The sequence below is a fragment of the Lonchura striata genome, chromosome 9 (assembly GCF_050655825.1).
Source record: "Lonchura striata isolate lonStrDom1 chromosome 9, ASM5065582v1, whole genome shotgun sequence".
Classification (NCBI taxonomy): domain Eukaryota; kingdom Metazoa; phylum Chordata; class Aves; order Passeriformes; family Estrildidae; genus Lonchura; species Lonchura striata.
The window spans coordinates 20372168-20389037 of NC_140711.1; the positions used below are offsets into that span (position 1 = coordinate 20372168).

General features: G+C 46.0%; 1 protein-coding gene across 7 annotated transcripts in view; it reads right to left on the reverse strand.

Annotated features, from left to right (window-relative positions):
* Positions 1-3119: 3119 nt before the first annotated feature.
* CCDC50 (coiled-coil domain containing 50) overlaps positions 3120-16870 on the reverse strand; it is a 42407-nt gene continuing 28656 nt past the window's right edge. For 2 of the 7 annotated variants that reach the window (XM_021536851.3, XM_085587792.1), the window contains exons 6-12: positions 15113-15811; positions 13480-13586; positions 12851-12895; positions 12208-12312; positions 11213-11292; positions 10126-10223; positions 3120-9129 (exon numbers count right to left, since the gene is read on the reverse strand). In XM_021536851.3, coding sequence (XP_021392526.3) covers positions 9110-9129; positions 10126-10223; positions 11213-11292; positions 12208-12312; positions 12851-12895; positions 13480-13586; positions 15113-15811 — 1154 coding nt within the window. In that variant the 3' untranslated portion in view covers positions 3120-9109. Of the gene's footprint in view, positions 9130-10125; positions 10224-11212; positions 11293-12174; positions 12313-12850; positions 12896-13479; positions 13587-15112; positions 15812-16870 lie in introns of all 7 variants that reach the window. The other 5 variants (XM_085587793.1, XM_085587791.1, XM_021536854.4 and 2 more) reach the window with 4 other exon arrangements.

Below are 16870 nucleotides of genomic sequence, written 5' to 3' on the forward strand. Positions count from 1 at the left end.
GGTGCCTCCCTGTGCCTTTGGAGGAGAGGGCACTGCAGGAGCCCCTTCCCACAGCCCTGCCTGATGAGAGGGATGTTCCTGGACATTAACAGGCACCTTCAGGCTGGTCTCCAGTGTTTCATCAGTTGTGAGCAATTAACAATTAAATGAAAAGACACAAGTGAGGTGCTTGAGTGGGGTTTATGCGTCCTTTGGCAGGTTGAGCAGAACCTTTTGGGATAACTTGCTGTGTAGCCAGTAACAGGCAGTCAGTGCCAGTGGTGGGAATAAACCCTGTGTGTGTGGGCATCTCATCCTCTCCCCTTCGCAAACCTCCTACTGCAGTACCAGCACCTACTAAAGCTCCTTTTCAGTTTTGCTGGGACAAAACTCACAGTCCTCAAGCACCCTCTGGTGTCCTGCACATGCATGGACATGTCATCACTCCCTGGACACTGTCTGCACCTGGGGAGGATGAAGAGGGGAGGAAGGAAGCAGTGTGGAGCCCTCTTGGGTCACAACCTGTCCCAGCTCCAAGCTCAGCCCAGGGAAGGGGATGCTGGTGCACTTCTGCTCACCTGGTTATAAACCCCACCAGTGAGATACACACAGGTTCCTCTGGCTCACAATCAAACCCTGAATATGTCAACCATGTTTGCAGTAAAATGAGAAACCATTCAAATCTAAAATAGGCAGGAAAAGCTTGTCCTGTGAGGTGGCATGAGTCTGCACAGCAGTAGAAATGCCACTGGAGCCCTCAGTGGCAGCCAGGGGCTGGCTGTGCCTGGCCTGGCCTCAAATGGCCACGAGGTCAGTCACCCAGGGGGAGTTAGGGTCTGTCTGGGGGAAAAGGGCAGGCTGGGAGCTATTACTAAGCAAAAGCAAAGCCAGGGTAAAGGAGACTTTGTGAAAAGTGGTGTCAGTACTCAGAACTGCCGCTCACCAGCAGCAACATGAAACAGGAGCAGCTTTTGGCAGAGCTGCTTGGGTACTTGTCTGGGGCTCTCTGGGGTCAGGGAAGCACTGACATTCAACAAATACCCAGATGCCAGACACAAGTTCTGTGCTTGTTTTAAACTTGGTTTGCAGCCTGATCCCAGGTCTCATTTAGTAAATCTAATTTTTGCCCTTAACTGTGACAGGAATTCTGGCCAGAGTGATTCAGGATTAACTCAGGGCACTGTTCAAGGACCACTGTCTCTAAAAGAAAAAATCAGAGTGATGAACACATGTACCTCAGACCTGAGATAACTGACTGGTGCCAGGAGCTATCACTTGTTTGCTATCAGGATGGTGCAAAGAATGTAGGGACTAGCTTTGCTCAGTGCTGAAACTGAGAAGGAATAGTTTCAGGAATAAACCAGGGTTTCACAGGGCAGAGGGGATGTTCTCCACCTCCAGCTACGTTGTAACCCACCAGGTCTCTGGAAAATGAACTGGGAATGGTACATACATACCATGTGTACTACAGCAAGTCATTTGTGCCTCAGATACCTCACCTGGTTAATGTTCTGGGTCCCTGCAGCTGTGATTTGTATTTGTTTTCTGAGCAAAAGGAGCATTGGTCCCAGGTAGGGAAGCCCTACCAGCATGGAGCTGGGTGGGAGGTGAGGATGTGGGCATGCACACAGGCAGGAGGCTGCAGCTGCCACCTGCAACTCCCACTGAGCAGAGCAGTGTGAGGCAGCCAAAGGGGCTGTCAGGCTGCTGGGCACCCAGCAATGGTGACTTTTAGCAAGCTCCACTGGCTTAACTTTTTTCACAGATGGAGGATGTGATACCCTCTGAACAGAGAGAGACTTAAGCTTTCTCAAGATTTCTCCTGAGAGAAGCTGTGAGAAAAGCAAAGAAAATCAAAACAACTCTTACCTCATTTGCTACTCCTGTGTTTACACCCATGTAAAATGTAGTATACAGATTGTTTACCCAAAGAAATTACTTAATTAGATTCTAGTAATAGTGTTTTAAATTCATTAACCAGTTAAATCCATGTGTGTGTCAGGACCCACAGGAGTCACGAGTTTTCTAGTTAGTTAGTGATGTCTTGTTAGTATAAGTTAATAAATAATTAATTAACCCTCTAAAATCATTAGTTCTACACATCATTCTTCCATGTCAGACATCCCAACACCAATAGGAAGATACATGGGAAACCTTGATCCATCACCAGTGGCACACTGGACCCACCCACCATGGCACACCCACAGCCTGGGAGCTGCATGCAACTTGAAAATTGAGACCAAAGTTTCCTGGTACAGAAAAAAGTCCCCAGGGGCTCCTCAGTGTCTGCTTTGTGGTCCCTACACCCAGTTCCATGTGCACATCACTGCACCAGGTGGAAGATGTTTCTCAGGGCTCCAGCTGGCCCTGCTCCCACCACAGCCTAGTGCTTCAAAAAGTGCCAAGGCTGGCATGAAAGAAGCCTTTCAGAGAAAACAGGCTGTCCCAGTCACTCCAGACAAGAGGCTGCAATGGGTTGTAAGCTGGCAGAGCTCTTGGCACTCCCAAGAGCCCTGCTTTTACAACCCCTGCCAGCCAAGTGTGTTTTGCTGACTCTACTTCCACTCATTGATAATACCCAAGGGACTGTGAGGTGCAGCTGGTGGAAGGTAAAGATGACATCGAGGCATTGGAAGCACTGGGGTAGTGCTGTGACAGAGCCTAACCTAACCCACAAGTGAACTCTGCTGGAGTCAGAGCACTCACCTGTGCAGCCCAAGCCCCTGGCCCAGAGGGAAAGCCTGGTACACCCTGTGCTGGGATGCCAAAGGACTCTCTGCTTCACTGTGCAAAGCTTATCCTTGGCAAGCAGAGAGAAATGAGTAAATAAGCATTTAAGAAAGGTTTAATAGTCCAGATCTGGAATTTATACTGTGTAACCTTCTCCCTGTTTCAGAATGTTCAGTCACAAACTGAATATGTGACATGACAATGGGATCATGACTGCTCATGTTTGAGCTGCATGTGGCTGCACCCTTAGCTGATGCCTTTGAAGAAAACAGTCAGTCCCAGGGCATTTGCCATTTTTCCCTCTTACATTCTGTCCCACCACTGTAGGTACATAGTGTCTGAGGGAATCTTCAAGCAGGCTTTTTGCAAACTTAAGTCATGTTAATGAAATAAGAAAGAACATCCTATCCTTGCAAATAATCATACTGCTTTATTTTTCAGTATCACAGTCTCAGGAAATGAAACAGTCCAGATCTTTTCCAAGATATTACATAGCATTTTTCCATCTGTCTGTCGACAAAATAATCAAATTAAATACAATTTTGTTTTGTTTGCTACATCTATTACAGTGGAAGAACATAATTGTTGGTAGAAGCAGCTAGGTTTCAGGAACAAAGGGTGGAACAAAGTCTTATTTTCCCCTGCTTCTGTGTAACCCACTTAGGTTTCCAGAAAAGCACACGGAGGGACAGAAGGAAGAGGTGAGTAACAAAATACAGCTATTTATTGAACAAAATGGGGCAAGGCAATGTTCCCTTTACATTCTATGACAATTCAGGAGTAAGAAGCAAAACATGCTATACACACACACACAGACATGATACTTTGGTTAAATGTCATTCAGAAGTTCTATGCCAAACCTGGTAAAATTATAGAGTGAACAGTCAAAAAAAACCAAGAATAGGCTTGCATAGACAGATTATTGTAAGTGTGCAATTCATATTTAAGGATTAGCTTTTACAATGCAGGATACACTTGCAGCTCTGAGGAATTTAAGCCTTCTGACTAATCCACCTCATTGCATGGCTAATATTTAGATTCAACAGGCTGAAAGTTTACCCTGAAGAGCTAAATGAGACAACTGCAGTTATTTATCTGAGGCAATTAACTATATTGCAGTGCACAGATGTAGCTGGAGACAGACCATGGAGTCTACTTAGAGTGAACACTGATACAGTGGAACTTGTTTCCCATGAAGTAGAAAATACTCATTTCTGTGTGCCACTGTCCTCTCTGGGACTCTCCTGAAGAGCCAAAACTGCCCTGTGCCACTGATGGGGAGGAGACGGCTGATAGTATCTCCAGCCCAAAAACTGAGGCTTGGGCAGCTCCTGAACATGAAACCCATGTCCCTCCACCTGTCCTGGGCAGGGCAGTCCAAGTGGCACCTGTGTGCAGCACAGCCAGTACCTCCCCAGCAGTGCTGCACAGCCACAGATATGCTGGAGTGCAGCAAACTGGGATCTCTGCAGGTTTATGCCTGTCCTCTGCAACAAAAAGAAGACAAGCTACCCATGATGTGCTCCATGTGAGGGATATGTCCCATACCCACCTCCCAAAGCAACTGCAAAACTAAGCCCTGAACACCTTGGGAGAGTGGGGCAAAACCAAGTGTCCACTGGCTGGGGACAGATAAAGAGCAAACCTCAGACACCACCACCCTGCTGGGCATTCCTGCCTGGCTCAGGACAGCACCGAGCTCAGGCACCCTCAGGCTGTGCTGGGAGCTGTGCTCCAGTTCCTGCTGCATCCCACACAGTCCTGCAGGGCCAGTGCTGCCAGGAGGGACAGCAGGAGCCATCTGCTCAGGGGACAAGCACACAGGAGATTGCTCTGTGAAGGAAACAGTGAGTTTGCTGGACTGGCTGTGCTCAATTACAAGAGTGTAAACTAAGTAGGGGAATCCTCACACTGTCTCCAAGTGCTCCCCTTTATACATATATAAATTAGCAATCCACAGTTAGTTTGCATACAGGATAATATGAAATAAAATAAAAACCTTGATAATAAAAATATATAATATACACATTGATGAACAGCAATAAACTGAATGAAAACACTAGAATGTAACAGTGGCTGTAATTTGGCACAAAATAAACACACAGATGTCTAGCACTGTAAAAATAACAACCCATTTTTTTCCATAAGTAGAGAATGTTATCAATTCTGATTCAAATCCTAATAGATGGGAATGCAGAGATATAAAAATACTGTACATACAAGATCCCTTTTATAGAGAGAGAAGCCGACTGCAGCATCTAACTTCTATCCTTCTTCCCCAAGAGGAGAAATTCAATGATGAGAATTCATCTATCCCTTAACAGCTGATATTTCCTCACCCCACCAAGTTCAAACCCATGAAGTTCTTTAAAAAAAAGATGAAATCAACCTGTTGGATCTATCCCTGTGACAACTGCTTCTTGCTGCAGAAAGCTGCACAGTCCACATTAAGACAGTGTTTCATAGCAAGGTGACTCAGGTCAGCCTGCTGAAGACATTGAATATCCCTGCGTGTAAGGCACGATCCCTCCAGGTCACCCAACCCCTCTTCTGCAGACCATTGTGCTTTGGACGGAGGTGAGGAGGTGCTGAGAACTCTTGCTGCTGAGATGAGCCTATTAGGAAGGTCAGGAAGTGCCAGGATTTCAAGGAGATGAATTTTCCACGTGGTGCTGGATACCTTGTTAATGCACAGAGTCAGAAAGGGAAGCAGGACCCAAACAACCTGGGCAGGAGTCCCAGCAAGGACTCCAATATGCAACTAAATCCAGAGCAAAGCTACTGAAACTTGGCTAGAGTAAACAAGTAAAAAAACCAACATACTAAACATTTTTATGGCATAGGAAAGAAATATTGCTGAGTGCTTTTTTAAAAGATCAGCTTCATCGTGGCTCTATCCAGGAACACATGTCCAAGGTGCTGATTTTGCATCTCACCTACACAAGTTGCATCTTCTTGACTCTCAGCAGAATTGTGGCCACTGAGCCCCAAGGAAAGTGGCTCTTTGTTCATCCATAATCTTAACTCTTGTTGACCTCAGTAGGACCATGAAATCCCTTTACAAAAGTGGTCACTAAAGATACAAGTTCAGTTGCAACATCTGCCTCAGGAGGTCTCTAACCTGTAGGGCTGCATGAGGACCCCAACATGCACAAGATGAAAAATTGCTCTGTTCTTATCCCATTTACTACCTGCTTTCCTCAGCTGCCATTTCTAGCATTTCTCTCCCTTTTCTAGCAAAGCCTTAGGAACCCTCTTTTCACCAGGACTGTGGAGTAACAAAACAGGAGAAACACAAGGAACAGCAAATTAATAAAGGTAGGGAGAAAGAAAAAAGGATGAGGACTAAGGGAGGATACAGAGCAAAATATCCCATAAAGCATTCAGCACCCTCCAAAGGCATCCAAGGAAGCAGCAACTGCTCCTGGGATCCTTCTCTTGGGCTCTGCCTCTTGGTGTCTTGACCAGAGAGCATGACTGGCCACTAAGGACATCCTACTCCTCCACAGAAGAGGCACTGAGGTGTTCTTCAGACTACCCAGCTTCCAAACTAAATCTACCAGAGTTTTCCCTCACATTTCTATTCACTCCCATTGACACCAACAACTTGCATACTCCCAAGCATGCCTCCTGAACTGACAGGCTCTTTAAATGTCAGAGGGCTTAGGGTCTTCATGACTTCTCTAACTAGGTTAAAACAAAAGCTACACCAGCCAACTGAAGTGTAAGAAAGTCCATCACAGCCAGATACAGAGGCCCATGGAGGGCTGAATTCCCAGCTGGTGATTTCCCCATGCCTTCTGCAGAGAATCACCAGTTTTCTGCAAGCACAGCCAGTACAAAGCTCAACCTCTTTCTGATTTGGCAGGACTTTTCTCCATCCAGTTTTCAGAAGTGCACCAGGTGGTACAAGCAGTAGTGCCTGAACTAGGGTGTTTGTACAAAGTATTAATTCTTACAAACCCACCAGGCATCCATTTCACAACAATAATTACTCTGATGGCAAGAAGTCCACAGGAAAAAAAAAAAGGCATTTTCAGCAGTAGAAGTTTTGATTGTTACACGAAATACAAAAATAAATTCTTACAAAATAAAATATGGATACATGAGGTTGCCACACTGGGCCAAGTTATCAAATAGGAAAGAAAAAAATAGCATCTATGTTGTTTTTTTTTCCTAAATCCTTTTAAACAACATGAACACTTCTGAATTGACAGAAACAGAAAGAGAAGTGGGAACAAGGCAAGGACAAGTAAAATCTAGCTGCTGACTGGGATATTTCCTGAGAAGCAGCAGCAAGCAAGACCTTGCAAGTCACTTAGCAGCCCATGCAGGCAGGAAAGCCACAGTCTGGAAGCAAAGGTATGCAGGTAGCAGGATTCTGCCCATACACAAAGTCCTACATGGAAGGTTTTTGGTTAGGGTATCCCTGGAGCAGAGATCCACTGGGGTTATGTGCTTCTTCACAGGTACTGAACTGCTGCCAACAGGCCAGTAGGAGTATGAGATGGAAGTCTCTTGAGTTGTTGGTCAAGGCAAGACATGGCCTTGTTATGTGCTATTAAACCTGCCCCTGCAACTTACGTGAGAAAGGAGTTCCCCTGTCTTCCCAGTGATTTGGCCCAGTAATTATCCTGACCAAGAACAGCCACAGATAAAGCCTTACAGCTGCCTTGGGGCTTGAGTTGTGCACTAGAGGAAGAGCAGACAGCCATGCTCTCTTCCTGTTTCCTAGAGGTGCTCCCTCCTCCCCACACCCAGAGAGCTGCCAGAGAGCTGCCAAGGCTCCTTTCCCAGGCAGCTGTCTTTCCCCTTTCTCTCTCCAGTGGAGAGGACAAGTCCATGTTTCCTGCCCTAGACATGGGTGTCTCCCCTCCTCTGCACAGCCAGAGGCAGGACTGCAGCTGCCAGAGACAACAGAGAGAATGGTGAGACAGACTCGGTGCTGGCATTAAGGTTGGGCTGCAGGGGCAAGGCAGCCAAGCTCTCTGCCATGAACTGGGCTGGCCTGTGAATAACCAGCCTGCCCTGCCCTCCAAGACAGTATCCAGATGTTCAGCTTTCTGATTTAAAAATACACCTGAAAATTATGTCAAAAAAGTTATTCAAAAGACCAAAGAATTTAAATGCTAGGAGGCCAGGGGAAAAGGCTACTTTTTTGTGCGAGAGAAAAAATTATTTACAAAGAGTGGAGGGAAAACAAGCCAGGACAGAATCACTGCATGGGAAAATATGTACAGACAACAAACCTGCAGAGCCTGCTGTGCCCTAGAGAGCAATGATTTTTTTATTCCTGACTGGAGCTTGCCTGGGGTGCTGGATGGAGCAGTGGAGAGGAAAAGCAGTCAGCACAGACATCATGTGGACTGATCAGCACTCCATGTCCAGCTCAGGTTGCCTGTAACTCTAGATTTTGAATTTGATGCTCAATGCCCATATGGCACTCTCTCCATCAGCCCCATGTTTACAAGACATATCCAAGTTCAGCAACAAGTTACTCTACTCAAGTGCATCAGCAACTGAGCTAAGAGTTACAGGAGATCTGAGTTGGCTTCTACTACACTGAAGCTCAAAGCAGGTGACCACAGAGGTCCCTTCAGACACATAGATCTGTTTGTATGAGTCTTCCCAAACCACAGTTCACAGCTTGTTGAACTCCCTGGCCAATGTTAAGTCATGCACACAAGGTCTAATTTAAGTTAGAATTGTCTTTCCTTTTAACTGTTCTATCCTATATCCTGGAGCTAAATGCCTATACACAGTCTACTCAGATTGTTGAAAACCCTAGAAAGAAATACAGCAGTTAAAAAAAAAATCTGTTTCACAGGCCATTTCTGCCTCATCAGTCTCAGGGTTTGGTTTTTGCTGGTATATGTTCGACAACACTCTCTCCTTCCTGCAAGCTCATATGACTGTCAGGTTGGCTCAGCTGTCCTATCCAACACAGGAAGAAACTCAGTTCCTCTTATAGTTCTCTTTGATAAGTTATCCTAAACGTAAAAAGGACTTGTACTTCTGATGTTCTGCTGCATTGCCATAACCCAACTCACTTCTTTAATTTTCCTCCATTATACATGCATCTCAATTTGTCCTATTCATCAGAGCTCCAGCCAAACTTAAAAATAAAAAAAAGCCCCAAAAGAATGCATGAGGGAACTGTTGAGCCAGCTGGTTGATTGGCACAGCTCAGTGGCAGCTAGATTATACTGCACTGCTCAAGTCATCACAGATGAGTAAGAAATTGAAACAAACAATTTTCCTTAATATGATGACACTTAAAGAGATGATCCTGGGAGTGGAGGGTGGGCCTCCCATCAGGTCAGGAATCGAGAAAGTTGCCTGGCAATTCCAGTAATGTTTGCTACAGAAGAGTCAGTACCAAAGCAAAGGCCAGCACAGTTTAGTGCTTCCTACGGGAACCTGGAAAACAAAACAGAAAGGAAACAGTCTGTGAGGCTAGAACCTGGTGAAAAAATTACTACCTGCAGTCATATTTTACCTGGCCTGCTCTCTTGTCTGTCTGTCTGACTTCTAGGGTACTAGTAAAGTCAAAGGACAAAATGGGAACTACATGTTACATGACTCAAGCAAAAGGAAGGACAGATTCATGAAACAAGCAGAATGTGCATTTCTTCTAGGGTATGAATGGTGCTGCAGCACCATTGCACAGTCTCACTAAAGCAAACAGGCCCTACAAAGTGCCATCAGCTTCCAGCTTGCTTGATGAAGACAGAACATAAGTTTACCAAACTAAATTTTGGAAGGGAAAGTGTCCACATTTAAGTCTCACTAGTGAAGTTGGAAGAAATCTGAGATTGAGTTAAACTCAGACTGCCCCCCTTCCTTCCCCAGAGGCTCTACAGACAACTCAGACAATGGGCATTCAGATTTAAAACAACTGCAGGGGCGACCCTACCCACACTGCTCTGTGCCAAGTGATTTCAGGAAACAAACCAACAAACCAGTGCTGCGATGCTACAGGAATAAAATCAGCCTGCTCTCAGGACAAGTTTCTGTCTGATCATGCCATCTGCTCGCCAGACAGGTGAGGTTCTGTCTTGCATTGGATTGTTTGAGAATAGTGAGTCACCTAAAATCCATCATAATGTTGTCTTCATATTTCTTTGTCATTTGCTATCTGTACTTACAGTCATTCATCTTTAAGAGATCACAGAGGACATACAGACAGCACCTTGACAAATTCCAGGCAAACCAGTACAGTTTTTTAGTGTCACAGCCTGCAATGTGCTCAGCAAGTCCAACCCAAACACTGCCCTGCATCACCTGCCTGCTGGGGCATTAATTCCCCTTCTTTATTTGCATCACTTTCTATCACTCTGTCCCCTGCAGGCTCCTCGTGTGAGGAAAAGGGCTGACAATAACCCAAGTGCTGGGCAGCCCCGGGGTTGGTCCTACCTTTAGGAGAGTGCTCAGGTTTGGGGATCTGGCGCAAGGGGCTGGGCTGGCTCGTGTAATACCGAGAGTGTTCAAAGTCATCGAGGAGAGGCTGTGACCTGCCAAGCAAAATGTCAAAGGAGTGCTGGGAAATAACTCCAAGTCACAACAGTGCAGCAAGAGCAACACCTCAGCTGTCTGGTCTGTTACTGTCAGCTTGATGCCAGCCCTGCCTGGCCCAGACCTTCCGCCTGCAGAACAGCTCCTCTGAGCACAGCCCAAGAAAAGCAAAGCATTTACTGCTTGTCATGAATCTCTTTCATTTAATAATGGTTTAAGTTATCAGGAAATAATTTCTATTATAATGTTTACTGCAAGCTTCACTCAAAAGGACGGCGTTTTAAAAAGGGTTAATCCTTGCACAGTCTTACCCCCAGAGTATTTTAATATGATCTCCCTCAATCTCCACCTGCACCTCCATTTTTTATTTCTTTTGCAAGTTCAACAAGAATTTCTAGGTTTTGTTCTGGAATGGAAATCAAGGCCACTGGGGTCACTTTCATGGTTTAGTACCTCATGAAGAGCACTGAGCCAGAGTATAAAGGGATTCAGAAGCAGCACTGGGCTACAGCATATTCCCAGTTTGGGATGAGACACCCCACAGCACAGTGCTCTTGTTTGCAGGATGGTGTTCACACGTACCAGTGGGAGCTGTGCACAGGCTTAACTGGGAGCAAGGACCAAGGCAGCAGCTGTGCAAATGTATGGTGATTTCTCCTTCCTGCCCAGAGATGACATTTGGTTTCACATCCCCAGAAACTGTTTAACCCTCTAGATGTTTCTCTGCCATTTAACAAATGTCACTGCACAAGCTCATCAATCTCTGTCAGCACTGGGCACGGGGGCCAAGATGGACAAGTGCCACGAGCACGGTGAGTGACGCACGTCACCGAACACCTCATCAGCTCCATGTCCCCCATCACGCTGCTCTCCACCGAGTTCCTTCTGGGTGGGTCAGGCTGGTCATCCCACACCTCCTCCCTAGGACTCAGCTTCTCAGCAGCTTCCCAACTGCATTCCCCACTCTTGCCAACCAGTTCAAGCTCACCTTGAAGGCCTGTCACTTCTGTGTCGCTGAGTTTCGGGCCCTTCTCTTGACCTTGAGCGCGTGGAGTCGCCTGCATCAGGCTGATGGGGAAGAAAGGAAATCAGCTCATCTGTGTGCCTTGCCAGACACCAGCCAGTACACTGGGACTGCCACAATTCCACACAGCCCTTTTGTGCTTGCTTTATACACAAAATTAATTACAGCCAGACATGCAAATGGCAGCATAAGGACTCATTTGCAGTAAAAACTTAGCCTCGCTGTGCCAAACTCCATTTTTGCACTAAAACGTGACAGCAGTAAGGGACTGTTCTGAAGCTGGGGCCGAACAGTCTGAGTGTAATGACTGTGCACAAGGCTGGGCTGAGCAGGAAGGACCAGCTGCAGGCAGCTGTGCTCCTGCAACCACTGAAACTCAGCAAGGAGGCAGAAAACACCAGAGCTGCTGCCATCTGGCCCCAAGATTAACACCACATACCCTTTAGTACCTTAGCAGTGCTGTTTCCTATCCCCTTCCATGCTGGTCAGCCAAGTCTCTCTGGTGTTACTCCTACCAAAACTAGGCATGTTTTGTATACCAAGACTCGGGACATTCATTACACAGCCAGTTATGAGGCAGAGTGACAACTGAAATAGCTTCGTTGCCCTTACACAAACAGAACCAGCTACTGCTTTTATTGTTACAGTCAAGATTTCAGCAAAGGGAAGGTCTTGCACCAGGGACTGACAGTGCTTCAAGGAAGGCCACAAGGTGCTGTGACATCCAGAGCCATCCTCCAAGGCCAGGGCCCCAAGAACTACCTTGATGGAGGCTGAAGCCAAAAGCATCTAAGCAAGGAGGTGTCTCCAAAAGGCTCAGGAAGAAGGTGAGTAACAGACAGCAAGACCTTTTAGATGCATCATCACCTTTTGCTCTCACCATACACACTCACCTCCCTCTGAAAATAGGAATAACATTATAGCACCTTATGTGTGCTGTCTCCTGAAGCCTGGCGTACCTTCCAATCTTGATCATGCCTCCTCTTTTCATAGGAAGACTTTTCTCTTTCTTTCTCTTTTCTTAAAGCCTTTTTCTCCTCAGCCATCAAGAGACGAGCAATTTCCTAGAAGGGAAACACAGACTCTGTCAGGCTATTTTACTGCTCTTGTGGGTTTGAGCTATTCAAACCCTTTCCCATGGACAGCTGCTGAATGGGAAGGGTGCAAATCCAGGATTTCATCCATCTGTGATCAGAAATCAAATGACAGGGTAAAATTAAGACTGGTGACATACAGCATGTCCAACAGCTCCCTGATTTACCAGAACTGCACTTGCAAAACCATCTACCCTCTATCCCTTCCCCTTAAAGGGGGTGGTGGTTCATTTCACAGCATCTTGGATAGTCTCCCATGGGCTTAGTTACAAGAAATGCTCTTAAAGAACCATGAACTTCCTGCCTTTGTCATGGTTGCAACAGGCAGTACAACTCTCTGCTTGGCCAGCCTGAGCATATACACAAAACCCATCTGGGAGAAAATCCCACTGGAGACCCAGGGTTCCCCTACAAGGAAAGAAACAAACTGGAGGGTCAGAGAAAACAACAGCTGTTTAGCAGCTTCTGCAAGTAAAGGAATTCCACAAGTATTTGACTTGCTGCTCACCTCATCTTGGGCTACTTGAGCTGCCTTCTGATCTGCTTCATTAGCCTGGAGTGGGGAAAAAGTGGGGAAGTAAAACAGAGAAAAAATTACCATCTCTGAATTAATCATATTCATAACCTACTGGGCAGGGCAAGTAGGTGCCCATACAAATATACCATCATCCTCTCCAAATACACTTAGCTACCCCAATACTTACCTCACAACCCAACTCCAATCTGCCATTTCAGCTTTTCAGCTGAATTTTGCCCTCATATATCTGCCTGGCCACACCACAATACATTTCCCACTCTGTTGCCTTCTCTCTCAAAGATGGGCAATGGCCTGTCTCACTTGTGAGCTGCTTAAACTGACTACATGCCATTTTCAGCTCCCTGGAAACATCCATTTAATATCACTTTGCTTCAGTACTTTTGTTTTGGAGTGCTTATTTCAAAAAATAGGGCTTTAAAAATTAGTTAGAAGCCAGCTGTCACTTCATATTTGTATGTATGGAAGACAAAGGTAATTAGCAGAATGTACAGGAACAAGACCTTAGGTCTTATAGTCACTCTTATATATTAAGGGTTTACAAAGTAAAGTTGTCCATGCTTGTTGCCTTAGTTCCTTTGAGTTGCACCCTCTCTCCTTACCAGGAGCTCTTCCTCCTGCAGCTTCCGAGCAATCTCTGCATCAGACAACTCCTGTTCCATTCGGGGTCCATCGTACATGGCTTGTTTCCTCCCCCTCAAATTAGTGTCTACAGAATTGAGAGAAAACAATCAACTCAACCATTCTCCAAATTCTTTGGTAAGGAGATCCCCACCATCTCCTCAGTGACCTGCAAACCCCCCACCCCTCAAGAGAACCAGAGATCACCACAGTGCACGTGCCACACCGCTGGTGTGAGAGCACCTTCAGCTGAGGTGCAGCACACACCTTAGGGAGGTTTCTCTGTGCACACAGCAGTACCTGCCACACCCTGTCTCAGATAACAAATGCAACTCCCCAACAGAACAGGCCATGTCCCTTGAAGCAGTCTTTGGTGACAGCAGTACTAGCAAAGGAATTATAATTTGTCACTCTCTGCATTGATGCAAATACAGTGGCAAAACTGGGCAGCAGAGAGCAGCCCAACATTTGATATGAGCACAACAGAGTCTGAACACACTGTTGAAGTAGCATGGGCTGCAAGGGTTACCCAGGACAGGCTCATAAGAGTTTTCAGACAATTTCTTCCTTGGGATGACCCATGAATTTTACAATTCAATGAGAAAACAGAAAAGTAAGCATTTTTGAAGTTCATCTAATGTTCAGTTCTTGTTTTGAGTATAAAGTTCTGTTATTTTAAACCTGATTCACACCTTCTATTTCCCTAAGTGTTTGTATCATGAGAAAGAAGAATAATTGTCCCAGTATCTCCAGAGACAGACACACATTATCTTCCTCACCTTATTCACGTGAAGATTAGTTAGATGCCTTAAAGCATAAGCTGCCCCACACTGTGACAGATATAGATTTCTAAACTCTTACTTTCACTAGGTCACCCCTACTCCACTGTGGCTTTAAAAGTAGAAAGATGGATCTGGATCTTTAAAGCCAAGTGCTTGTTGAGCAAGAACTACAAAGTACACGTTTCCCAGAAAATTCCACTTACACAGAATTTGGCAAGAATCTTTCAAATAGAACCCAGTTGGATGTCCAGTGCCACTAGTGAACTTTGCCCAAAGTGAATTAATTAAGTTGTCAGCAGGGTTTTCAAGTAATAAGTGTATGAAAATTACTGGGTTTTTTAGTGCTTAAGCACAGTGTCCTCACTTACAGTCCTGCATCCTAACTCCACAAAATACAACCATAACCTAACATTCAGGGTTTAGTTCCTTTTTTTTTTTTTCTCCTGTACAAGGAGGCCACCACACAAAATGTATCTCAAAAACAAAAGCTGGTGTTGGCTGGAGTTTTCTGGGGGGAGGGGGTCTTTCTTTGCAGATGGTGTGGTGTTTTTTTTGGTGGGTGGAAGAAATTTGTTTTCTTAAACAAAAGGATACCAAGGGCACCATCTCCAACAATATCTTCTTACTCATCCTCTCCAATGCCATGGAACATCAGGATATAGAGCAAGAACATTAATGGATAAGAAGCCAGGCAAGATTCCCTGCATAAACATTGCAGGTAGATACTGAAGAGAAGCATCTTCAAGGAAGCCAAACATATCTCAGACACCAGTATGGGGCACACAAAGGTCCATCCCCACATATAAGCACACCTTCCCCATCACTTGGTTACCTGGGTCTCGCTGGCAGTCTCCAACCTTCCCCCGGCTCACAGCATGAGGGGAGGGGGAGTGTCTCCTGTGTCCTGCCCCTTTGTAGGCTCTTGCCTCACCCCTCCTATGGTCATCTCTAGATTCAGCATCATAGAGCTTCTCGTCATATGCCATCCTGTGTGACGAGTGGCCCTGATGGTGAGATCTGTGTTTCTCAGGGTGCTGTCTGCCACCCCGATGCCAGGTGTCCTGCTGTGCCTCCAGTTCCATCTCAAGGAGAGGAAGGTGCTTTTCCCTGCCTTGCCTTTGTGGCTTTCTGCTGTGCTGTTCTTCCTCTGTGAGTCCATGCTCCAACTGCAGGTCAGGACTGAGAAGTCTTCTCTCCTTCTCCCTGCCAGCTGTCCTCCTCTCCTGCAGCTCCCAGCTATTGCTGTGATCATAGGCACGGGGCTCGGTCTCTCTTTCCAGGTCAAGGCTGAGATGTCTCCTGGACCTTCCCTGGCTGGCTGTCTTCTGCTCCTGCTGATGGCCATTGTTGGCCTCTCTCAGCTGAGGAGACCTTTGGTGGCCCTCTGAGGTGGAGTGCCCATGCTTGGGGGCACGGCCGGGCAAAGGCGAGGGGGGTCCTCGGTGCTCTCTCTGCTGGTGCCTGCACCTGCCATGACTGTGTGCTCTGGGAGGTTCAGAAATCTGCTCTCTGGGGTCACCCCAGGGCTGCTCTGAGCAATGAGGGGACAAACAAGGAGGGGTTAGTGGTGCAGGGGTTAATGGAGGTTCGAGTACAGACTCACAGCAGGGAGAGGAAGGAGCCTGATATAAGGCGCTGAAAATGCAGGCAGAGCATGATGAAAGAAAGAATAATAACAGGGACAGATAAGGCTTGCAGGATACAAGAGAGGACACAGTGAAATGGCAGCCTGGCTAACAGGGCAGCACAAGAGGCAACAAGGTTGAAGCAGAAAGCACAGGTCAAACCCAAAAGTGTCTGAGCACTTCCTAGACAAGGACAAGTCAATACAGAGACAAATGACTTTAAATTATGCCACTGGGGTTGAAAAACTGCCAAGAGAGCAGCTCATCTCCTGATGATGACACATCACTGCTGCAGAATCGTGAAACCACCTAGGAAAGATTTGCAAAGAAAGGCACAAGATGCTTGAAAAGTTGAGAGACAATGAGGGGCATAAGGCCGGGAGGGGCCAAGCAGAGTGGTCAGGTTGGACCGTGGCTTACAAGCACAGGTAAGCCTTACCCTGACTTCAGGCACAAGGTTTTTCAACAGAAAAAAGTCTCACCTAACTGGGGGAAAGGCACACATAAAGCAAAAAAGAAGAGAACAGGTAGGATAGGATTTTTTTTTTCTTTAAAAGCAAGAACAGGATAGCTGCAGCATCCAAACATCCTCCACCAGACTGTCACGTTATTTTTTGCACACCCGCAAGTTTCAGGGCCTGCACTTATTCATTGTCCAAAAAGAAGTTTCAGCTCTGAATGCAAGAGAGTCATGGATAGAAATTTTAGGGCAGATTAAGACTTCAGAAAACCCAGGCTCCTGACCTCAGCATTGTAGCTAGAAAAGCTGCTTACGTGGTATTTTGGAGGGGTTGTTTCCTCTGTGCTTTCCAGAAAGCAGGTAGAAATTTTCTCTGCTTTTAGTTTCAGTAATAAACCTGAAACAGCTATGAGGATGAAGGCAATGTGCCTGCATACAATCTACTAATTGATTTATTTTTTCAACTAATCTATTTGCTAAGAAAAATCGTTGCACTGAGTGAACT